Source organism: Peromyscus eremicus, chromosome 8a (genome assembly GCF_949786415.1).
Source record: "Peromyscus eremicus chromosome 8a, PerEre_H2_v1, whole genome shotgun sequence".
Taxonomy (NCBI): Eukaryota; Metazoa; Chordata; class Mammalia; order Rodentia; family Cricetidae; genus Peromyscus; species Peromyscus eremicus.
In genome coordinates this window covers 59,542,937-59,566,159 of record NC_081423.1, presented here as the reverse complement: position 1 = coordinate 59,566,159, position 23,223 = coordinate 59,542,937, and the positions used below count along the sequence as shown (strand labels likewise).

The following is a 23,223-nucleotide window of genomic DNA, read 5'->3' as shown; positions in this document are numbered from 1 at the left end:
TGGGAACCAGCAGGGGTGTTCAGAGGGCCGGGACTGGTACCTATACTCCAGTCCATCACTTTCCCTCTAATCCTGAGAACTATCCACACTTCAGCCAGGCAGTGATTGTGACCCATGGGGGCTTTGCCTGTCCCTTCCCAGCTGCAGCTGTATCTGTACCTCAAGCCAGGACGTTGCTTCCCTGTGAGTCCCAGTTCTCACAACTCTGAAATGGAAACGAGGAGCAGCACTGTCGTGGAAGTGCAGTGTTGAAAGCCCCATGCAGGGTTCTTGGTTGGCACCGTGAAGAGCCAAGTTTCCTTCCTGTACATGCCCAGCTTTGCAGTGATGGGATGGCCAGAATACCTGGGTTGCATATACCCTTGCCATCTAGGGTTCTGGCTTTTCTCTTCTCTCTAAGTATCACACTCTTAAGTTGCATGGTTAGCTTGAGAAAGGAGTCAGTTCTCATTCTGCAGTTTGAACAAGAGCTAGCTGGGCATGGTGGCACACATCTTTAATCCCAGCGCTGGGGAGGCAGAGGCAGGCGGATCTCTGAGTTTGAGGCCAGCCTGGTCTACAGAGCCAGTGCTACATTAGAGGGCCTGCCTCAGAAAAGGAAAAGAGAAAAAAAGCAAGCACTTACTAGTTCTGTCTCCCGAGACACTGCCGTTGCCCTGTGCTCTTGGGCATCCTCCGCCCCTGTAGCAAAAGTCTTTGTTGGTGAGGTGCACAGGGCTGCAGCTAAATGTCAGACACCCCAGGGCCACATATGCTTTCACAAAGTTCTTGGTGAGGGTCCCAGAGACCTGATACCCGCTGGGACTGCTGAAGCCCCAGAGACTGCTTCTTTATTCTGTACCTTTGCCACAGGAGGCTTGAGAGCACAAACAAGTGTCTGGCCCTGCCACCAAGTTGGCATGGAGGAACTTGCCTCAGGGCCGGAGTTGAGTGAGTAGGAAGTGCAACTTCAAAGCAGTCCTTGGTGAGAGAGGTGGGCAGCTCTTCATGGCCATTACCCACAACTGTGGACCCTGGAAGTCCCCTCTGCCTTGCCCTTGATACCTACCCAAGTCCCGGGAGCAGCCTGGTGGTGAAGGAGTTAACGACTAAGAACTGGCTTGTGCTTAGCTGCTTGTCAAACTCTATTTAGTAGAGGCTGGAAGGAGAGGTAGAGGGTGGGTGAGGAGAAGCCCCAGCTTGCCAAGAGTTAAACCCCGGGCCTGCATGGTTTTGGGGGGGGGGGGCAGCTCCCAATCCTTCTTTGAGTCACTTCCTTCTGTGGGGCGGGAGTGTTCTGTGTACTGTCTGCAGCTGGCCCTGGCGCACACCGCACTCCGCGTCCCGGGAGCTGCAGCTCACCTGACCGGGCAGCAGGCTGCCTGAGGGGAGGCACTGGGCCCTGGTGCTGCGCTCAGACTCTGCTGCTTCCCGGCTGCAGTCTCTAGGGAGGGGGAAGGAGGAGGAGGGCGCCGAGGGAGGGGAGGAGAAACCGGAGCCCCACACCCGCTGCTGCTTCGGGACTGCCCCACTAACAGTCCCTGCTAAGCACTTGTGCGCAGACCGCGGCGGCTCTCCCTAGAGCCGCTTGTGCGCCTCTCCACATTTCTGCCCGGAGCTGGACCGGCAGGCTGGCCGCTGGCATGACGGACATCCTGCCTCAGCCCGACTGCAGCCTGAAGGCAGTGTGCGAATCCCTGGATCACTGCTGCCTGGATCAACTGGAGGAGCCAGGAAGCAAGCGTGTGCCCAATACTGGCGCCCGGCTCTGGGGCCGAGTGCGCAGTAAGCTGCTCCGTCATAAGGTGCTAGCAGGGGCTGGAGGGGTGGCGGAGGGATAGAAGGGCTGCAGGGCTGAGGGAGGGCTGGGGCCGCTGGGGACTCTACCTCTGCACTACTGCTCCTGCTGGATCCCGGAAGTCCCAAGACAGAGGCTGGAATATGGGTATGAGTATGCTTTAAGTGGCTTGAACTTAGTGATAAAAGCTAGTGGCAACCCCCACCCTAACCCTGGCTGCCTTCTTTGTGTCTGTCCCTCGTTCAGCAGAAGGAGGTTTGTCTCCTAAGCAAGTGGACCCTGACTGGCTTCCTCCTGAGTATAAGCTGGCAGGAATAGAAATAGACAGACAGCCTCACTGGATCTTACTGTCCTCCCAGGAGCCCAGCACGGGCATGATTACCCCCAACCGTCTCTTACGGATGTCAGCTCTCCATCCGTTTGCTGATGGGCACCTCAGCATGCTCTGCCTTGTGAGCTTTCTTTGTGCAAGCTGAAAGGATCATTGCCACCAGGGAGGAGGGACTGGTGGTGGAGAGGGAGTAATGTGCTGAGTCTAGGGGCTGTAGACTGCTTCTTTAGGGACCACCCAGACAACTGCTGGCCTGGTGCCAACTGGTTATCCAGCAACTCACACAGCATGTCTGGGGGTTCCTGACCAAGCTAGGCCAGGGCAAGCTCCCTGCAGGGTCTTGCCTACAGCCCCAAACCTGAGTTGGGATTAAAGTCCGAGATAGAAGCTAACTGTCCTGCAGCTGGGCAGGCTGCCTTGGGGCTGGCTTTCGGCCCTGGCCTCAGGCAGCCAAGGAGAAGCCAGACCCAGTGCCCAGCACACAGTAAACGCTTGATAACTGTACAGACCAGATCAACTGCCTACGTTGTTACAAGGTGCCGGTTCTGGCTGGCCAGAGCCTTGGTAATCCTTCACCTGGACATGGAGTCTGTGATGGGACTTGCAAGTCTCCCTAGATCTTAGAGGAAGATCTTCTGCCAATCCCTGTGCCAACCAGCCCCTGCCAAGAAGAATGATCTTGGGCCCATTGGCTCCTGTTTGGTTTGATCTCCGGCCAGTGAGGCGTACTTGACCCTATAGAGGTGACATCAGTCCTGGAAAGTGCTGGGCAGGGCAGCAACTTGAGCTGTCCTGCTTTGGCCCCTGGGTCACCTTCAGTCTCCCTGGGGACCCAGCGAGCAGAGCCCTACTGGCCCTGGCAGCTACCAGAGCCCCTCTGTGCTGAGGCAGCTGTCTGTTGCCGGCAGCCTGGAGCCACCCCCACCCTGTCCTCCTCTCCCAGGTCTTGCTGAGGCCAGCAGACACCAGCCCAGAGCGCATCCTTCCCAAACCTCAAGGTTGGCAAGAAAGTGCTCTAGCAGGTTCCTGACCTAAAGTGAGCTGGTCAGAGCCTCGCAGTCTACCTGCCTGCTACCCTGGGTACCTGGCAGGGCTGGTTAAAATTCTAACCCTTGAAAGCCACATTTTCGCTTCCCCTTTCATTTGCGGCTGGCAAAACAGAAGCCACTTTAGGAACTCATTGGCCGGCTTGGCTTTCAGTGGCATCTGACACTTCCGTTTCTCGTGTGATCTCTGGCTGAGGGTGGCAGCGGCGAGCCAGCCAGGTGCTGGGCTGCTGAGCTTGTTGGTGCCAGTGTGACTGCAGGGTGGCCGTGGCGCAGGGCTGTGCTTTGTAGCTGGTGATTCAGTCCCCTAGGACATGCTGTGTGACAAAATGTGTCAGTGTCATTGACACTGCAGGTGACAGGGACATCTACCCTCCTGAGCCTGCCTCATTGTGCATAGGCCAGTGGGGGGAGGGGGCGGGGGGGAGAAGCCTGTTTTCCTCTCCCTTCTGTAGCTGAGTTAGTCTACTTATTTCAGAGTGTCTCACTGCCAGGCTGAGGGTGCTGAGATGAGGCAGGCCTTAGGCGGGGGAGGGGGGGGGGTGTCTGCCCAGCCTGACAGGAGGGACCACCTTATTAACTCTGTGCCCTAAGAATTTGATGTCGTGAATGCTGAGATACCTGTGGCCTTTGGTCCTCTCTAACCAAAGCCATTAAAAGCCGGAGGGGAGGGGAGGGTGACTCATCTCGGACCCCACACTGGGCCTGAAAAGTCTGTTCTGATAGAAAGGTCCTGATGTTAAAATAGAGCCTTTGAAATAGTGTGAGACCTGTGTTTGCTGGAGGAACAGAGACGGAGGTCCAGGGACTCTCCTAGGGGCCATGCTGGAGTTGCTTTTGTCCGCAAGGAGAGTTCTGGGGCTGAAGCCTCATTCTAGGCCCTGGCTTGGTGGTTGGTTTGTTGTGCAAGCATTTAGCAGAGGACACACGTGGCATTTGGCTTTGTGGGTTCTGCCAGGACGTGCAGTATTTAACTTGCATTTCAATTTCTCTCTCTCTCTCTCTCTCTCTCTCTCTCTCTCTCTCTCTCTCTCTCTCTCCAATCATATTCAAGTAGAACAAGCTCAGGGTTTTTGCCCTTCCTCCTGTCCTGCCTGGATCTAGATTCTTAGATTGAACCTAAGAGGGGAAGGGACTGAAGGAGGAATTCCATTCCTAATCCCAGAACAGCCCAAGGTTTTAATAAGGCCCCTTGTGGGAATCACAGAGGCTGAGTAAGAAGCCCGAAGCATGGCCAGGCCAGAGACATTTGTCCAGTGAGGAAATCAAGACTCTTTCTATTTCACTCACCCAAGACAAAGATGCTTCTCATTCAGACCAGATACTGGCCAGAAGTGGAGATTCAGTCTGAATTGAAGATACAGGGGGCAGGGGAGAGTTGAGGAAAGCTTCTGAGCCTTTGTCTCTGTTTCAAAGAATGGCCCTGTGGGCCTGAGAAGTCCAGGATTTTGAAGAGCTTCTCTTAGCAAGAAGGGGGCTGATGTTGCTAAGTACACATGTTCTGTGATGGCTGTTAACCCAACCCTGTTTACATAAAGGGTCAGAGGTAGTACGTGAGAAAGGATAAGATACAGGACACCTTGAGGACAGTTGTGTAGGGGACCTTTGAGCTTAGGAGGACTGTAGAAGGGAGTTCTATTGTTAGCTTGAGGACCGTAGAAGAGGACTCCATTGTTAGGACAGCTCCTAGTCCCCTCTAGTGTGTCATTTAGCTTGACAGATCTTTCCAGCACAGGTTTGTGTACAACATGCACATCCCAAGACATTCACTTAGCCATTTCCTAGCTGTTCCTGCCATGGAGGGTTCAAGAGTACTAGATAAAAGATACACACACCTGTCTTAGGCTCGTTCATTCATTCTGGCTCTGAACATCAAGAGAGACCTTAACACTTGTGTGGTGGCACAAACCTGTCATCCTAGTCTTCAAAGCTGAGACAGGAGGACCACCACATATTTGAGTGTAGCCTGTGCTACATAGAAAGCTAAATAGTGCCAGGTGGCAGTGGCGCACGCCTTTAATCCCAGCACTCGGGAGGTAGAGCCAGGTGGATCTCTGTGAGTTCAAGGCCAGCCTGGTCTGCAGAGCAAGATCCAGGATAGGCACCAAAACTACACAGAGAAACCCTGTCTCGAAAAACCAAAAAAAAAAAAAAAAAAAAAAAGCCAAAACCAAAACAACAACAAAAATAATAAAAAAATAAATAAATAAAAAAGAAAGCTAAATAATAAAACCCTTTCTGAGAAGGAGGTAGGGAGGAGAGATAAAAGCTTCTGCAGTAGAAATGCCCTGCCTGTGGCTGCCTGATGCTCGGCCCCGCTGCCACCCTCCCTGACTCCTTACTCTCAAAGAGAAGAACTTGCTTTGTGTGCCTTTGCCATTCACGGACCCAACCACATCCCTGTAGTAGTCCTTCAACTGTAGACAAAAGAACAGGAGCGCTTCCCCAGGGACTAGAGACCCTACAACCCTCTTCCTCCCAGACCTCTGTGGGGCAGGACTGTGGTCAGACCATCAGCTGGGAAGTAGGATTTCTGTGACCCTTACGTTCCACACAGCCACTGGGCTTACCCCTCCGAAGTGAGGAACTCTGACTTCTGGGACCACACGAATAGTCTCTCAACCCCAGCTCCCCCACCTTCCACTGGGCTGTCTCTCCAAAGTCCGCGACTCTGCATATCGGATGCACGGTAGCCTCCTCCAGATGCAGAGCCGCACTGTACACAATGTGCTGGTGCACGGGGTCCTACACCCTGAGGTGGAAGTCCTTGCTCAGGATGAACTTGTCAAAGGTTTTGGCACCTGGATGTCTTAGCTCTTGGTACTGTGTGAGGTAAGTGCCAGGCCTCTCTGGTGCTCTCCAGCATGTCTGATCCTATACACAGGGTGGCCAGTTGGCCCTCCTGGGCTTGGTGCCCTGCTTTTAGATGGCCTTGGACCAGAGGTTTCTGAGCCTGCCAACCAAAGTGGTTCCTCAAAGGCCAGAGCTGCTGGCACCCAGGACTGCAGTAGTGTCCAGAGATAGTGAGGTCCCAGGCCCAGGACAGAGCTGTGGAGGGCATTAGGAAGGCTCCCTGAAACTTCTGCAGGTGCTGTCTGGGGGTGTCCACGTGTTGGTGAAGGGCACTCAGATGCAGAGACTCGGCCCTCTGCTGAGCTGACAAGGGACTATTTGTCTTCCTTTCGTCTGTCACAGCATGCTGGGGACAGGAAGGAACACTGGCATTCTGTCAGCTCCCTGGTGGCCTAGAGGAACACACCACCCCCTGCTCCTGGGACCTGCTCAATGCCCAGGAGAAAGCCAGTGTCGGTCTTGGGTGTCCAGGAGCCATAGACCAGGTGTGTTGTCTTTGGTCCCACAGGAGCCATAGGAGCTATTCCTGGGCTTCTGCAGAGAGGGAAAGGTGCCTGAGGAAATGTCCCCTAGCCCGGCTTAGCTTGAAACAGGGCCTGAGACAACGTGCCGTCATCTCTCTCCTGGACAGTGACCCTATCTATAGCTGGTGTCTCAGAGAAACAGAGCCAGTGCAGTGGCACCCACAGCACCCATTCCCATCAGGTACTTGAGTGCTGTGCTCATGCTCTAGAATGCACCCTCGAAGCTGCCCCGGATTCATGTGACACAGACTTCTAGAGGAGAAAGTGCCCTGGGTTGGTAGGAGCCAAGGGGCTTCATTCTTTCAGTCTTGGAAAAATAGCTTAACTTGCCGTGAGACCTTGGATAAGTCTCTTCTTTCTGGAGTCAGTGCAGTGAAGGAACTGAATGGGATGATCTCTGTGGATCCAGCTCATACGATGGTCTTGGCTAAGACTTAATCCCTATTACAAAGCATTAAACTCTCCACACACAGCAGAGTCCGGAGGGGAGAGGCCACATGGATGCATGTGGGCCATGGCCAGCCATTCACCGAACATGGAGAAGAGAGACAAATGGGAATGTTTGGCTCCTGTCTTGAAGGAACCCTGGTAGAAAGCTATTGCTGTCTCCATCCCCCACATCCTGGGCCATAGATGTTGACGGAGTGCTTCCTGTGTGCAGGGCCAAGGGATATCGAGGGGCCCAGGCAGGGAGGCCTGATCTAAAGAAGTCAGTCAATAAGTAGAGTAACTTCAGGCTGGATGATTTGGGAAGAAAAGAACATAGGGTAGTGGATTAGAGAGGGAGAGTTGGGAGGCTTAGCATGGAAAATTGAAATGGTGGACTTTCATGGTTTGGCTGTGGAAGATCTAGGGACAGTGCAGTCCAGACAAAGTAACCTACAGACAGAAGCCCCAGCACAGGTGTGTCCAGAGGCAGGCACAGGTCATGCAGAGTGGAGGGATCGAAGTTGAAGGCATAGGGACCTGTCAGTGACCAAGAAGGAAGCCCCTGGAGCCTTTCAGCCAACTCGGTAATGTTGGTGTGTTTTGAGCGTGCCTGGGTCCCAGGCATCAGTCTTAGCTCTTGATGCTCTGAGGTGAGTTCTGGTGTTCTCGGTGCCGTTTTATATATGAGGGAATGGAGGCTTAGAGAGTGACCCAGATGATGTCACACAGTGCTTAGCAGAGGAGCTGGCTCTAAAATCCAAACAGCTTGGCTCTATATATAGGTTCTCACCTATACCACCAGCCTTATGTGGCCTCCAAGGAGGAGGCCCAGAACTTCCCCGGGTTCTATGGCTATTTCTCAGATGTCCAGTGAGCAAGGTGGCCATGCAGGCAGTTGATAACCTAGATGGGAACATGTAGAGGGGCAAGGTTCCTGCCCGTCTGCTTTGTGGGTAGGGTGTGCCACCTGGCCCAGTTTGCTGTACCTCAGCGGCCACAGGGATGTTGTTGATGATGTATGTGAACGTGAGATGCGGAGCAGATGTGAGGCCTGGAGAGGAGTCTATTCAGATCCGCACAGTGGAATTGCCAGTGTCCTCATTTTCACTAGAAGTAGGCTCTGTCCGTAGAAAAAAATGTTCCTAGCCAGGGTGGGGAGGTAAAGTCAGCTTCTGAAGAGGACTTTGTAATTCTTATGAAATCACTGCAAGTCGAGGCCTTTGAGCCCATGGTGGTCTTCCAGACCCTTGGCATTCCAACAGTAGCCAGCTTGGACTTTGGAAAGGCTACTGCCTCAGGCAGCTGAGGGCCTCCTCCGCTGCTTTGGTCCTGAATGCCTCCAGACTGGGCTGCCGCCCCCTGCCCTTGCTGCCCTGCTGACCCCAGCATGGCCCTGGGCAGGGGCAGGGTGGAATACTTATTTTTTACTTGCAGCTTGGCCCTGGGGTGAAATCCCGAGGGTGGCCCTGAGTAGGGAAGGCCTTGGCAGAGCGCCAGGACTAGTGGAGAGGTGGAGGTCCACAAGCGGCCCAGTTTTGAGTTTCGTCTGCTCCTCCTCAAAGTTCAGCCATGCCCAGCCAGAGGCTAAGAGTGTGGTCTGCCTAGGACAGGCTGAGTGCCCTGGGTGGAGCGCAGGAAAAGGCAGGTTGCTGTGGGACTAAGACGCTAACCTGGCTTCAATAAAAGCCTCCTTCCAAGCTGCTAAACCCCTTCCATATGTGGGCCCCGGGAACTTGAGAGTTCTTGCGAGGGGGCGGGGAAGCAAGGAGAAGCAAAGGGGCCTCCCCTGGGTGTCTGGGACTAGGGAGTCAGCTTAGCTCACCTGTGGCTGGCTTGGGAGGAGAGGACAAACCACAGAGCCACAGAGCACTGTGAGAGCAGCCTGGTCCCAGCCCCGCTGTACCTCCTCCAAAGGGAGAGGCCTAGAAAGGCAGAGCTGGCCGGGCTTCACAGTGAGGCTGCCAGGCCACTGGGAAGATGAGGCGACAGTTTCCTGAGCCTGACCCTGGTCTCTTCGGACCCAGTTGCTGAGCTGGAAGGCAGGATGGAGGCATGTTCCTCTGCCCTTCCCCGAGCTCAGCAGCCACGTGGACAGAATCTTAAGTGCCCTGCTGCAGGAGGGCGAGGCTGTCTCTTGGCAGATCCTCTTCCCCTCTGCCTGCCCTGCTGTGCCTCTCATGCCTGTGGTGTGTCCCAATGACAGGCTGGCTTAGTTTTCCAAGGGAGCCAGCCCTAAGCCTGTGACGGCACCGAAGGCAAGGGGAGAAAGTCAGCCCGAGACCGCCACTGTGGCCTCAGTATTGGACTCACAGCCAACACGGTACCTGCCAGGCTCGGGGCCCAGGCTCCATGGCCTGGTCAGCCAGTGACGAGGATCCCCAGAAACACCCAGACTACCTTTCATTTAGTACCTGTCAGCAGCTGGTTTTATCGAGGTTCTTGACTCACGCGGCTCCTGCGCTGCCCTTGTCAGAGTGAGCGGCTTTAGCACCCTGGATTTATTGCCTGTGTTAAAGAGCGCTTCATTTTTGTAAATCTCTAAGACTTTGTGAGGGGAGAGGGGAGACTATTCCCTTCCAGAAAAGGGCAAGGATGGGTCTCCGTCTCAGGAGGCCACAGGCACATTAGTGTAGGAATGGTAGGAGCAGCCCCGGGGGCGGGACTTCAGGTCTCCAGTGCTGTGGCAATGGTAGGAGGAGGCTCTAAGAAAGCACCTTGCTCTGTCCTGCCCTAGCCATACCAGGAGGCGACTTTGTGTGGGAAAAGAGGATGGATGGGGTGACAAGGAGCAGCAGAAACCCCCCAAACGTGGACTCGGTAAAAATGCTTGCGAAATCAGCTTGCTCCCCTACCCCTTGGAAAAGCAGATTTCTTTTTCTTTTTCTTTTTTTTTTTTTTTTGGTTTTTCGAGACAGGGTTTCTCTGTGTAGCTTTGCGCCTTTCCTGGAACTAGCTTTGTAGACCAGATTAGCCTTGAACTCACAGAGATCTGCCTGCCCGGCCGGAAAAGCAGATTTCTTAACCGTAGGAACTTGCTTTAAAATGTTTTATTACAATTAAATTTTCACTCACAGAGAGAGAGAGAGAGAGAGAGAGAGAGAAGGAAGGGGGTCTCCCTTTCGGAGGTGGAGGCCTGGAACCTTGCTGAACCTTGTCATCAGGGGTATGCATCATCCCCTGAGCCCATGGGTGCATCCTCTCAGAGCACTGCTTCTGAAGACTGCTCATACCTCTGCCTCTCTCCACTGAGACCCGAGGTGGCTGGCTCTGCCTTTCTGTCTGTCCCAGCTGCTCAAAGCCGGGCCTCTTCCTGAAGATGAAACAGCCCACAGGAGGGCCTGTCAGAAAGTGAAACAACACCCCTCGTTCCCCGATGGGCTAGGCTGTGTGATAGAAGAGGACATGGGGCATGGTGGAATGTGTCCCAGCAGTCACAATTCAGGCTCGAGGATGGCTTTGTCACCCGACAGAGACTAGGAAGAGAGACTCCGGTGGTAAGGGTCACACAGACTTGCTTTGTTAAATGCCAGGCCCAGGGACGTGGCCAAGAAGTGACAGGGTTACCTGCCTGGGCTGCTGGTGAAAGCTGGGCCTGGGGAGGAAGGGCTTCCCCATCTGAAGATGTTCCCGAAACTCACACTGAGTGTCCTCTATCCTTGGAGCTTCTGAGCCTCACCCTTAGAAGACCATGTGGGCGCTTCCTGCCCTACGTACCGGCCACTTCGTCTGAAAAGAGTGATAGCTGACTGGGATTCTAGCAGAGCCCCTGCATTGTGTGGCTCATGGTCTGGTGCACTCTTGGACAATAGTCTACAGGCCTCCACTTCTCTTAGGGAGAAGGCAGAATGTGTGGCCACAATGGGATTGAGGCTAAATGCACAGACAGTTGAGTTGTTATGTGTATATGGCCACTGCTTAATAACTTCCTCTAAGGGGTTTTGGGACCTGTTTCTCTCTTACCTGAGCCCTACCCTGGAGGAGCCTCTCTGCAGGTATGTTACCTGTGGCTCTCCCCCACCTAGCCCCTCATAAGCCCCATCCGCCTTTCTCCTTCACATGGTCTGCTACCTCCCACTCAGTGCCTGTGCCCGGGACCCATGGATGGCACCTGTCTTCTGGGACTCAGGGTTGTCCCCTCTGACTGACATCCCCAGGGCTGGCTCCTGTACCCTGAGCACTAATCTAATCAGGAAATAGCAGAGTCCACAGTTCCCAGGGGTTATAAATAGTCACAGCAACTCAGGCAGCATCATTTCTCTGGAAAATGTGCCATGTCCCTCTGGCGCCCCACCCTCCCTTCTCTGTATTTAAATGACATCCTGAAATAGACTTGGTTTCTCGAGGCTGCCGGCCTCCTGGGAAATGGAGCATCATTGTCAGGGCACTGAGAAGCCGGGCAGGTCTTTGTAAGGGAGTGCTAGAGCCACACCTGTGGCAGGAACCAAGGAACATGGTAGTGGTGGGGACTCAAAGAAAAAAGAAGGGCGCCTTATCCATAGCTGTTCTGAGAAAGGCTGGAGCATGTGAACCCACAGCAAGCTAGAGCTAGACCTTAGCATCAGAAGGGGCTTTACCTGTTTCAGAAGCTCCCAGGAGCGGGATGGGGGTGGGGGTGTTGGCGCACATCTTTAATTCCAGCGCTTGGGAGGCAGAGGCAGGGGGATCTCTGTGAGTTCAAGGCTAGCCTTGTCTACAGAGTGAGTTCCAGGACAGCCAGGGCTACACAGAGAAACCCTGTCTGGGGGTAGGGGTGTGGTGGGCGGGGGATCTCCTACGAAAACAGACTCATATGGGGAAGAGAAGAAACAGGAAGTTTGTTCTAGAAGCAGCTAGACACCAGACTCCATCCCAAGAGGTCTGGTGTTTCTTCTGAAAGAATCATGGTGCCAGCAGCCACCACTCCAAAGTACAGGTGCCAGGCTAGTCATGTTGCATGGTGTCCTACAGATTGAGCAGAGAGAGTAAGTCGGGGAGACTTGACTGCACCCAGTACCCATTCCCTGGGTCTTGGACACTGGGTAGGTTCCTTGTACTGTTTAAGTCTCCGTGTCCTGGTCTTCAGAATGGGAACGACTGTGAAGGCTTGAACCATACTAACTAGTGGGTTATGTTGATGAACTGACGTGTGTGCAAAGGGTTTGTCACAGCATGCTCAAACTCTTGTCAGGCAGCCCTGTGAGGTAGGCATGGCTACCACTGGGAAGAAGTCAAGGCTCGTGGAGCCTCGGTGACCCACCAAATTCATGAGGTAGAATGGGAGCCCCAGGTCAGCCCTGACCTGCCATTTCCAAACTCCGGTTATGTCTGGATGCCACTCCAGGGGTGGGGACCATTGGCTCCATCAAGAGGAGGTGCCAGATCATAGGGTCAAGACCGAAAAGGGATGTAAGGTGAATCCTGGTAGGTGTCGGGACATCAAAGAGCCTGAGGTTTCTGCTGGTGCTTAGAAAGACTTACTTTAGCCTGGCAGTGGTGGTGCACGCCTTTAATCCCAGCATTCAGGAGGCAGAGCCAGGTGGATCTCTGTGAGTTCGAGGCCAGCCTGGGCTACAGAGTGAGATCCAGGACAGACACCAAAACTACACCTGTCTTGGGAAAAGAAAGAAAGAAAGAAAGAAAAAGAAAGAAAGAAAGAAAGAAAGAAAGAAAGAAAGAAAGAAAGAAAGAAAGAAAGAAAGGGAAGGAAAAAGAAAAAAAGAAAGAAAGACTTACTTTCAAAAGGATTGGCCCTAAGCCAGGCATGGTTATGCACATCTGAAATCCCAGCACTCAGAGGCTGAGGCAGGAGGATTGAGAGTTCCAGGGCAGCCAGTGTGACATAGCAAGACCCTGTCTCAGAAACCTCCAAAGCAAGGGATGCATCTGTCTCAGTCAGCCGGGGAAGGACAGTTGAGATCCCTCTACCCTGTGTGGCCACTTCTAGGGGATAGAATCAGGGCAGACAGAGGCCCTGTCTAGGTACAGAAGAGGAACTGGGAAAAAGCAGGCCGAGGATTTGGGGACAAAAGCTGAGAGAAAACGGAAGTTCAGGCCAGAGTTGGGGCTTCTGTTGGGCCTCACTAGAGTCCGCGGCCTTCTGAATGAGAGGGTCTAGGCAGCGTCACACGGGTAGCTGTCTTTGTTGGAGGCCTTCCTGTGGGCAGGGGCTCTGCCCAAGGAAGATGTGCGTATTGGTTCTCCCCATGCTGCATTCTTCTTCTGTTCTTAATTCCATTCCTCCTCCGTGCATGGAACTGACTGTTGGACCCAGGCTCAGAGCCAGCTAGGTGTACCCCAGACCCCTTCAGAGGGGACCGACGCAGGAAGGGCCTGGGCTGACTCACATACATTTCTTCCCCTGTGGGGACGGTGCCCTGTGTTTAGGCACACGTACCCCTGAAGGTATAGAGATTTGTCCAGGATGAAGGTGGGCAGGGAGAGTTGAATCAGCTCCGATCCCTTGGAGGAGAGGGGCAACCTCTGTGAGGCACTGTGCCCATCACTCTGTGTTGGCTCCTGACCGCATTGTCAGATGGGCCTTGTCACCTCAAAAGATGAGCTCATCCTTGTGTTGAAGTGGATGATGGTGGGTGTTGAGTCACTATGGTAATTAGATTCCACTGCATACACTTAAAGAATGATGTCATCATTTTAAGATGTCAATATTTACATTATCCTGGAAATGATATTCTTTACAGCTACTTAAAACTTGCCATAGTAATGTTGAGATGTTGACTTTAAAACATGCTGAGGTGGAGGACAGCTGGGGATATAAATGCATGAGCATAGTGAAGCTTGAGCGTCTCGTTCTCCATGTAGGTGCCAAGGGCTCAGTGCCCTCACGGAAATCAGGAAACCCTGCTGTCCCCTCACGTTCCACGCTCATCTAAGTGTGTACTGCGTTGTGCTCTCTCAGTGTGCAGTTTATGTGTCTGTGAAATGAGGTGACAGGTCACCTCTGACTGTAATGTGGTCAGGACCCAGCACAGTGTGACGAGCACGGTGTGTCATAGAAGGTGCCCCTTCTCTTCAGGGAATCAGGGGCCATCCCTAGGAAAGACTGGGAGGGAGTGGGCAGAGGATTGTGGGCTCAGACTACTTTAGCAGGTTGATCTAAAGATGAGCATCCAGGCTTCTGCCTTTCCAACCCTTTCCAACCCTTTCCTGTCTTGCAAAGCAGCTGCTGACCGATAGGGAAGCTGGGCCCTGACCTGTCCTCCTTCTCTCCCCCTCCCCCGCCCCCCGCAGCTGGATCCACAGACTGTGGAAACCAAGAACTGGCATACGGATGTGATTGAAATGAATGGGGTAAGGACATCGGAGCCATGGCGGCCACCCTCCTGCCACCCTCCCCTGGGTGCTAGACTGCTTGCACCTCCCTCAGACCAGTGTCCTCTCCTCCGTGGCCATACCCTTCCCCATCCCCTGCCAGCTTGAGGGTAGCCCTGCTTACAGTCCTGGGGAGAGAGACCTATGTCTGGTGACACTCATGCCCTGGGGGATTTGTACCTACTCCACCCCCTGACCAGATCAAAGTGGAATTCTCCATGAAATTTACCAGCCGTGACATGAGCCTGAAGAGGACCCCATCCAAAAAGCAAACCGGCGTCTTCGGAGTGAAGATCAGCGTGGTGACCAAGTAGGTACTGCCGTGGAGACCGAGTAGCTTTGGTACCCGGGTGCCCGCCCCATCCCACCTTCCAGCCCCCCTGCCTGCCCGTGCCACAGGCAAGTAGTTTGGAGGCCAGAAACGGCTCCTAGGACACTTTAGAAATAAGTGGTCCAGGATGGAAACAGTGGACGGTCCTGGGGGAAGCCAGAGTGTCTGTGCCCTGCAGTCAATAAGAAGTGACAGTGGCCTTGGGCCCACGTTTGGGCTTGGCAGCAGTAAGCTGGAGTCAGGGTGGCTGGCTGGGAAAGGGCCACACCCTTTCGGTTACCCTGCCCCTCTGGGCGCTTTGTTCCCAGGTCTTGACCTACCCTGCTTAGCTTCCCCGTGAACATTTTCTGTTTGTTGTTTTTCCTTTTCCCCTGAACATTTTTTTTTTAATTGCATGGGTAGGGTGCAGACCCAGGGTCTCACACTTGCTACAGAAGTGCTCTGCCACTGAACTACCCTACCCACAAGCACTCAAATCCAGTGGGGTTCTGTCACCAGTCTCTAGGACTTCTTCCACGCATGCTCGATGCCGTACCTCAGCAAGCAGGCTTTAGGGAGTGGGATAGCCTTTTCCCCAGGCCTTCCTTGCCTTGACTCCTGACCCCAAGGGCCCCAAGCTGCACAAGGCTGAGAAAGGCTGTGGAGGAACTAGAGGGTCCAGCCAGTGTGAGAAGCTCCCTCCATCCCTCTCCTGTGCACCCATGTCCTGCAGGCGGGAGCGCTCCAAGGTGCCCTACATCGTGCGGCAGTGCGTGGAAGAGGTGGAGAAGAGGGGCATTGAAGAGGTTGGCATCTACAGGATATCGGGGGTGGCCACGGACATCCAGGCACTCAAGGCCGTCTTTGATGCCAGTGAGTAGGGAAGCCCAGTGGGCATGGATGGTTCCCGAGCAGCTGGTGGAGAACAGAGGAACCTTGGTCTGTAGTTTGTGATAGCATGAGAGAAGCTGTTTCTGAGGCCCCCTGACAAGTTAGTTACATGTTTTACATCTTGTCACTTAGTCTCTCTTCACTCAAATAAGGATGGCATTCAGAGAGGTCAGGTCCCTTACTCTGGGTTACCCGGTGTGGAAGTTTTCATACCTGAACTTCAGCTGAGACCTTTGGGACTCCAGAATATATACTGCTGGCTCAGGCTCCTCTCTACTGCTGTCTCTGCCCCGTTACCATGGGGCAGGTCTTCCTCGACAGAGCCCTTCTGTGGTGGGGTCTGGCCTTCGGGTTCCTCTTCTCCATCCTGCTGGGTCAGGCTGAGACAGTGTTAGCATACCCAATGCTCAGAATGCCTGAACTAGGTCTAGGTAGGTAAGGATAGGATAGGGGCTGAGAGCATGCTGGGATATGGGAACATGCGATTAGGTGTGTGCTATGTGGTGTGGATGTGGCTCTGGTACTCTGGGTGACAAGTTATGTCCCTCCTCTCTGCTGGGAAGCCACAGCAGATAGACCCCAGCTTGTCCCCTGCTGCCCTTTCCCACAGATGACAGCTGAGTGGACATAACAGAGCTGGTGGGCACCACGTATGTCCTGCCTTTGTAAGGGGAAGCCAGAGGCTGAAGTGCCGTGGGTCGAGGTCTGAGGGACAGAAACCGTTCTGAGGGCTGCCCGTGAGGAACAGGTGTCCCAGGTCAGTGTAGCCTCAGGCTCTGCCCCCTCCTGTACAGATAACAAGGACATCCTGCTGATGCTGAGTGACATGGACATCAACGCCATCGCTGGCACCCTCAAGCTCTACTTCCGGGAACTGCCGGAGCCCCTCCTCACAGACCGACTTTACCCAGCCTTCATGGAGGGCATCGGTGAGGTTTCTGGCGTCCCGAGGGTTGGCTGGGCTAAGTCTCCTAGGCTGCAAAGCAGGAGATGCCCCGGGCATTCCTGCCAGTGGCTTGTCCAGTGTACTCTCTCTCTGGTGGCTGAAGGACCTGAGAGTGAGGTGGGAAGGTGGACTTCTGTCCCTTGTCCCCTGCCTTGGTGTCCCCTTTATGGCTCCTCCTTACAAACTGATCTGCTTCCTAGAAACACAGGCATTTAGGGAAGAAGGCGCTGAGCTGCTAGCTCCCAGGGCCAGAGAGGAAGCTGGTTTAAACCATACCATACTGGGGGCAGCTGTCCTGAGCCCCACAGAATGGCTCTCCTCATTGCCCAGGTACTAGCCAGTGGAGCTCCTGTGCCCACCTAGATGGGCCTCTTCCAGGCCTGGCACAGTGTTCCCATCTTCTCCTGAGGCAGACAGGGCTTTGGACCCCATGGAGAATGTGAAACCTAGGGGAGGCTGGTCAGTGTAGGCACCAGCCTCAGAAGTATTTGATGGGAAACATCCCACCCCTAGTAATGTGCAACTACTGGATTAAACCAGCGTAGAGTGTGGATTGTGTGGTCCTGGGGTAATGGCTAGCGCAGGAGGGAAGGAAGAGACTGCTCCCCCAGCCTGCCTTCTAGCCGTGTTACCCATGGTGCGGCATCTCAGGGGAACCCGCTGCTGACAGACAGTCCATGCACGGACCAGGCCCTCCCTCTGTGGGCCAGGCTTCTGGGCCTCCAACCAGGCCCTGCCCTTTCTCCTCCTGCAGCCCTGTCAGACCCTGCTGCCAAGGAGAACTGCATGATGCACCTGCTCCGCTCCCTGCCCGACCCCAACCTCATCACCTTCCTTTTCCTGCTGGAACACTTGAAAAGGTAAGGGGGGGGGGCAACCCAGAGCTGTCACCTGTCCCGCCAGACCCATCTTCTCACTTCCGCCTCCTGGGTACTGGCCTGTGCTCGGCCACCCAGACGCCTGAGCGGTTGTTTTCAACCCCCTGAACTCATGCTGTTGTTGGGAAACTGTGGCTCCTCATTGCAGCCTAAAGTAACTGGTCATGGCACAGTGGCACATGCCTCTTGTCAGGATGCTAAGGCAGGGGATTGCTGGAACAATCAAGAACAGCTTGGGAAACATAAGGAGACCCTCTTAGAATGGGGGGTAAAGCACAGGGCCTCAGGTGGGTTTTAATCTGTGGGCCCCAGATGCAGCCATTTAGTCGGTGTAGATTTTTCTTTGTGTACATTTATTATTTTGTGCATGTGTGTATGTATGTGTGCGCCGTGCCTTGCATGTGGAGGTCAGAGGACAAGCTGTAGAAGTCATTTCTCTTCTCCTCCTATGTGGGTTCTAGGGCTGGACTCAGGTTGTCAGAATTGGCAGCAAGGACTTTAACCACTGAGCCACCCCACCAGCCCAGTGTGGCATTTTTTTCAGTGAAACAGGGTAGCAATAGGGTGTGCTGCCGGCAAAAGTACTGTTTGTTCAGTTACCTGTAGATGTGTGTCCTGGGTTACATCATCAACTGTGTTTATTATGAGTCAGTTAAGAATTTGAAACCTGGGGGCTGGAGAGATGGCTCAGAGGTTAACAGCACTGGCTGCTCTTCCAGAGGTCCTGGGTTCAATTCCCAGCAACCACATGGTGGATCACAACCATCTGTAGTGAGATCTGCGCCCTCTTCTGGCCCACAGGCATACAGCAGGCAGAACACTGTATATATAATAAATAAATAAATAAATAAGTAAATAAATAAATCTTTCAACAACAACAACAAAAAAGAATTTAAACTTACTGGTCTTGGCCCATATGTTATGAAACAGAGAAACGGAGACCCAAGCCCAGTGGGGACTTGCTTGGAAAATTGTACTTAAAATCCACATCTTCCAAGTCCTAAACTACGACCCTTCTCCCCTTCCCTCACTCCTCTCATGGTAAGGCAAACCAGAGCTGTTCAAGTGACATCCATTCTAGTGTTGAGTACCAAACGTAGTACCAAGGAGTCCTCGTCACTCACTTTTCAGCCCAGGACTGATCACAGACACCAGCTGGAAGGTTAGGTCACTTGGTGTCCCTTAAATCCACCTGCTACCTTAGGCCAGCACCTCTGAGCTCATCCCCTCGTCCAGGCGCTGGCTCTGGTTCTGCCAGGCCAGGCTCTGGCGGGCCAGTGGAGACTTAGACACAGCGGGGCTGGTGCCTTGTTTTTCCCATCATGAGACAATGTCCCTCCCTCTGGTTTGGCGAGGACCAAAGTCCCAACCAGTTCCCAAATAGTTCGGTGAACATTGTGGGAGGACACGCTAAGAAGGAATGGGAGGGAAAATTCATTAGGCTTTCCACCCTGGGAACTGGGCCCACATCTGGGTGTGTGTGTGTGTGTGTGTGTGTGTGTGTGTGTGTGTGTGTGTGTGTGTACCCGTTTCCAAAGCAGTCAGCAGGCACATTTGTGACTCCTGCCCAGAGGGTGGGAGTTGCATTGAGAGTAGGATGAGAGGCCCTGTCCAGGGTGTGTGTGTATCAAAGCCTCAGAAACATTTCCTAGTATGGAGTCGGGGAGGTCTAGGATTTCTTGATGTGTTTGGTGATACTGAGTCTTCCTGGACAGTAGCCACAGATGGCAGCTCCCACTGTCACTCAGGGGACATGGTAACAGAGTACCTGGCCTGTTACATAAGAGAAAAGCAGGGAAACTCTGGAAGGAGCCAGAGCAGGCCCATGAGCACACCCATCCGAGGCGGTGGGGAACGCAATGCTGACTTGCCTCTGGTCACAGCTGCTCCTGCTACAACAGCCTGCCTAACTGCAGACTCAGCTAGCAGATGCCTCTGGGCAGCATGTCCTCCTGGCCTGCCCCAGTCACTGTCGACCCCCACAACTGTACTACTGTTGGATTCTGAATAAAAAGCAAAATGGTAAGATGATGAGCTCTTGGGCTCCGAAGCCAGCTCTGGCACCTCTCAGTGTGTGACTGTATTTGGTTTCCTCACCTCTAGGATAATGGTACTTGGCTCACAATGACTGACAGTGTACAGTATTACACAGAGTTCTTAGAACAATGTAGTCTCCATTGTTTGTTTTCGAGACAGGGTCTCTCTATGTAGTCCTGGCTGTCCTGGAACTCACTCTGTAGACCAGGCTGGCTTTGAACTCACAGAGATTCACTTGCCTCTGCCTTCCTTTCTAGTGCTGGGATTAAAGTTGTGTACCACCACAGCCAGTGTGTGCTCCATCTTATTGTAATGATTTTATCTAAGTCAGGGGTGATGCCATTGATAGTTGTTAGTCCTGACTGGCAGTTTTCCATCAGCTTGGCACATAGCCTAGGTGCTGGGGGTGTGTTACAGAAATATCCCTTAGCCTAATGTCCTTCCCACCTGTAGGAAGGGAAGCTAGGTGACTGCTCCCTTGATGCCTGAGGGAGCTTCTTCAAGTGCCTTTAGCTCTCGGCATCCCAGGTCTCCTGGGGCTGCTGAAGAGTGACTTCTCTGTTCTCCTTCCTTTCCCTCAGGGTTGCTGAGAAGGAACCCATCAACAAGATGTCACTTCACAACCTGGCCACTGTGTTTGGCCCCACGTTACTGAGACCCTCAGAAGTGGAGAGCAAAGCACATCTCACATCAGCTGCAGACATCTGGTCCCATGACGTCATGGCCCAGGTACTACCAGCACTGTGGAGGCCTCTAGGCAGTTCAGAGGCCCCACCTCTCCTCCTAAGCAGCTAAACCAGTGGTATATAGGGTGCCCAAGCACAGAGCTACAGATCCTCCCTGCTTAGGCCGAAACACAATGTATGGGTCTAGACAAGAGTTGAAGAGTGTCTGTGCAGGCGCTTGCTGCTTTCCTGAGAGTACCTCAGTCTTGGGTATAGCAGGTTTGGAGCCAGGGGGTTGACCAAATGTATGAAAGTTCTGGGGTTACTTTCAGGGTCAATACCTAGGATAGGCTGCCCAACCAAAGCTGATCTCAGGCCCACACTAGAAGCTTTTGACTTAGACACGGAAATGGCTCCCTGACCCTTGGCTCTGCAGCACCCTCTAGTGCTGGAAATGAGCGAAGGAACCTGGGCTTCCAAAAAAGGGAGAGAGGCCAGAATGAGCCTGGGGTGGGACATGGGCAACACAGACTTGGCTGCAGCTTGGGAGTCATTTCTTCTCAGCCTCGCAGGTGAAGGAGGGTCTGGGACATGAGGACCACAACCTCAGTCTCCTTGTTTCCCCACAGGTCCAGGTCCTGCTTTACTACCTGCAGCATCCCCCCATTTCCTTCGCAGAACTGAAGCGGAACACACTGTACTTCTCCACAGATGTGTAGCCGGAGGTGGGCAGCTGTGGGGGTGGCCGGAGGCAGCCCTCCAGCCAGAGCCCAACATAGACTTGAAAAGACTGCAACGAAACTCCCCAGCCTAGCCCTCGGGAGTCCAGGGGAAGCCACCTTCCGAGATCTGCAACTTGAGCATCTCTTGTGCCACCTTGTACAAAGCCAGCTGACCAGCCCCGAGCCTCCTCACCACCCCCCAGCTCCTGCCCTCTGTACCTGTGTGTGTCTGATGCTCCGTGCTGTCTAAGAATTGTTCTATGTATATTTGTCATGCAGAAAGGGTAGTGGCTGAGCCGGTGTGGGCACAGATGGCCTGCTTTGTTCTTTCATTTCTTCAACGCTTTCTTTCTGCCTGAGTCCAGTCTGGGGACTTTTATTTTGCGCTGTGTGACTGCTGCCGGCTTCTCCTATCCTGGCCCTGCTCCCAGACTGCAGCCTCCCTGCAGTGTCTCTGCCCTCTCCATCTTCCCAGCCTGCTGCATGCATGTGCAGCGTGGGGTTTTGCTCCATCACTGGAAAGTTCTGCAGAGGCCCCGGGCAGTGGTGGCCTGTCCCATGTGCTGTGTGCCACCCTTGGCCTCACACCTGCTTTCCTTGCTGTCTGTGCAGACGTTGAACAAGGAGACAGACACACACTAATTCTCAGCTTAGCACAGAGCTGGAGACCTGATTTCTGGAATGTTCTATTTGAGAATTACCCTTTCTGGGGTTTGTCTGTTCTATTTCCTGCCTACCATGAGGCATCTTCAACTGTTTCTTCTACTGCTGAATTTTCTGTTCCCTTTCCCCTGGTGTTGTTTTGAGTGTGATGACTCACAAGTGTCCTGCTATCAAGAGAGGTCAGGAACACACCTGAGGGTGTGGTGGGCGCCCAGGCTGTGAAGGAACAAGACGGATGGAGCAGGCAGCAGGGGCAAGTCAAGGGAAGCCAGTCTTCACAGTAAAGACCCGCAGAGGCTGTTGTAGGGGAGCATGACCTCCTGGAGGGCAACTTCTGTGGCTGAATCAGGGGTCCAGGTGAAAGCAGGCTCTGTCCTGGAACCTGGAACCTCATATACCTCGTGGTACTTTTGCCTTAGATTTTACACTCTCAACAGCCAAGCACTGCCACGGGGCAGCCACATTGCCATGCATGCTCCAGAGCCTAGGAACAGAAGGCACAACCCAGCTGGAATGGTCCTGCCCCGGCACTGCCCCAGCTCCTAAATCCAGCCCTGTGGGTGATCCCAAGCTTTCTAGAAGTTGGAGGACAGGCTGTCGCCCTTGTGTGTCTGCTGGGGCTCCAGAGGATGGGTCAGCAGGTGTCATTCCCAACTCTGCAACTTATTGCTTGGTACTAGAAAGAGATTTATTCCCAAAGCACCATTTCCAGTCCAGTGGCAATTAGCAGGGAAAGATGCTCCTGTCATAGGAGCTTGAGCTACGACACAGCTTCCTGTATCTTCTATGTGGCAGAGTTGATTCTTGGCCCTCAGGATTGGGGAGACCAGCCCTCATTGTGTGTGCTCAGGGCTAAGTCTAAAGATGGGTTTGCTGGCCCCCAAGCTATTGTGTCTGCTAGGTGAGAGGCAGGGCTCTTTCAGGTCCTATTCATACCTGTTGCCTTTGACAGAACGGTACAGTTTGTGCATACAGGAGAAAGGAATGCCAACTTCCCAACTGCCTATTAGCAGTTTAACAAGGAGCCTTGCTGTCTCAGACAGGTGGAAGAGAATGCCTGTGAGTGTAGAGATCATATCATCTAGCTACTATCTTGGCACTCAGGTGCTGATGTGTGGCACTCTTACTTCCAAAGGATTGACAGTAACAAATTATCAAAGCCCATCAAAACAGTGCCTCCTGTCTCTTCAAAACAAGGAATGTTGGCTTCTGGGCATTAGCTACTGCAGTCCCCAGGTTGCTTAGGCAATATAACAGCAAGAGGGCTGGAAGAGGAACTGAGAATTATTAATGGTTTCTATTATTTATAAATTCCACCCCAAGTGGGGCACCAAGGAAGTATCTGGTGTTTCTCCTGAGACAGGGGCCATGCAGCCCAGAACCCCATCACTGCCAGCAAGGCACCGGGAGACAGGGTCCAGGAATCCCAGGCATGCTTGCACTTGCTTGGGCAGTGAATGAGGGCTGCCAGCTTTTGCTGACGAGGTAGGATGGAACCCCTAATAAGTTGGTATGGATATATTTTTTTTGTCTCTGTTCTGTTTAAACTTAATGTAGATTATTATAAATTGATGTAAACCATGTGAGAGGGAAATGTTAATAAAAAAAAATGCAAAGCCCCAACATTTGCACAAAACTCAGCCCTGTGGTGTGGATGTTTGTGTTCTCAGTAGTCCAGGGACGATCACCAATCTAAATATTTAAGTCCTTCCAGCTGCACCCAGATGTGTTTCCAGGAACCTGTCCATCTGTCTATCCTCGAACTCTCTTCTGACGTTGGGGCTGTGGCAGTTGGAGGGGAAAGCCTGCTTGTCACTCTACCCACATTTCCAGGTGCTGTAGT

At 53.3% G+C, this 23,223-nt stretch overlaps 1 protein-coding gene across 4 annotated transcripts in view; it reads left to right on the top strand.

The window, feature by feature from the left end:
* Positions 1-23,020, top strand: part of Abr (ABR activator of RhoGEF and GTPase) — a 146,904-nt gene extending 123,884 nt beyond the window's left edge. For 3 of the 4 annotated variants that reach the window (XM_059271234.1, XM_059271233.1, XM_059271235.1), the window contains 7 exons: positions 14,188-14,247; positions 14,469-14,578; positions 15,312-15,451; positions 16,264-16,398; positions 17,170-17,275; positions 19,912-20,059; positions 20,625-23,020. In XM_059271234.1, coding sequence (XP_059127217.1) covers positions 14,188-14,247; positions 14,469-14,578; positions 15,312-15,451; positions 16,264-16,398; positions 17,170-17,275; positions 19,912-20,059; positions 20,625-20,714 — 789 coding nt within the window. In that variant the 3' untranslated portion in view covers positions 20,715-23,020. Of the gene's footprint in view, positions 1-1,353; positions 1,785-14,187; positions 14,248-14,468; positions 14,579-15,311; positions 15,452-16,263; positions 16,399-17,169; positions 17,276-19,911; positions 20,060-20,624 lie in introns of those variants that run through there. The other variant, XM_059271236.1, reaches the window with a different exon arrangement.
* The last annotated feature ends 203 nt before the right edge of the window (positions 23,021-23,223 follow it).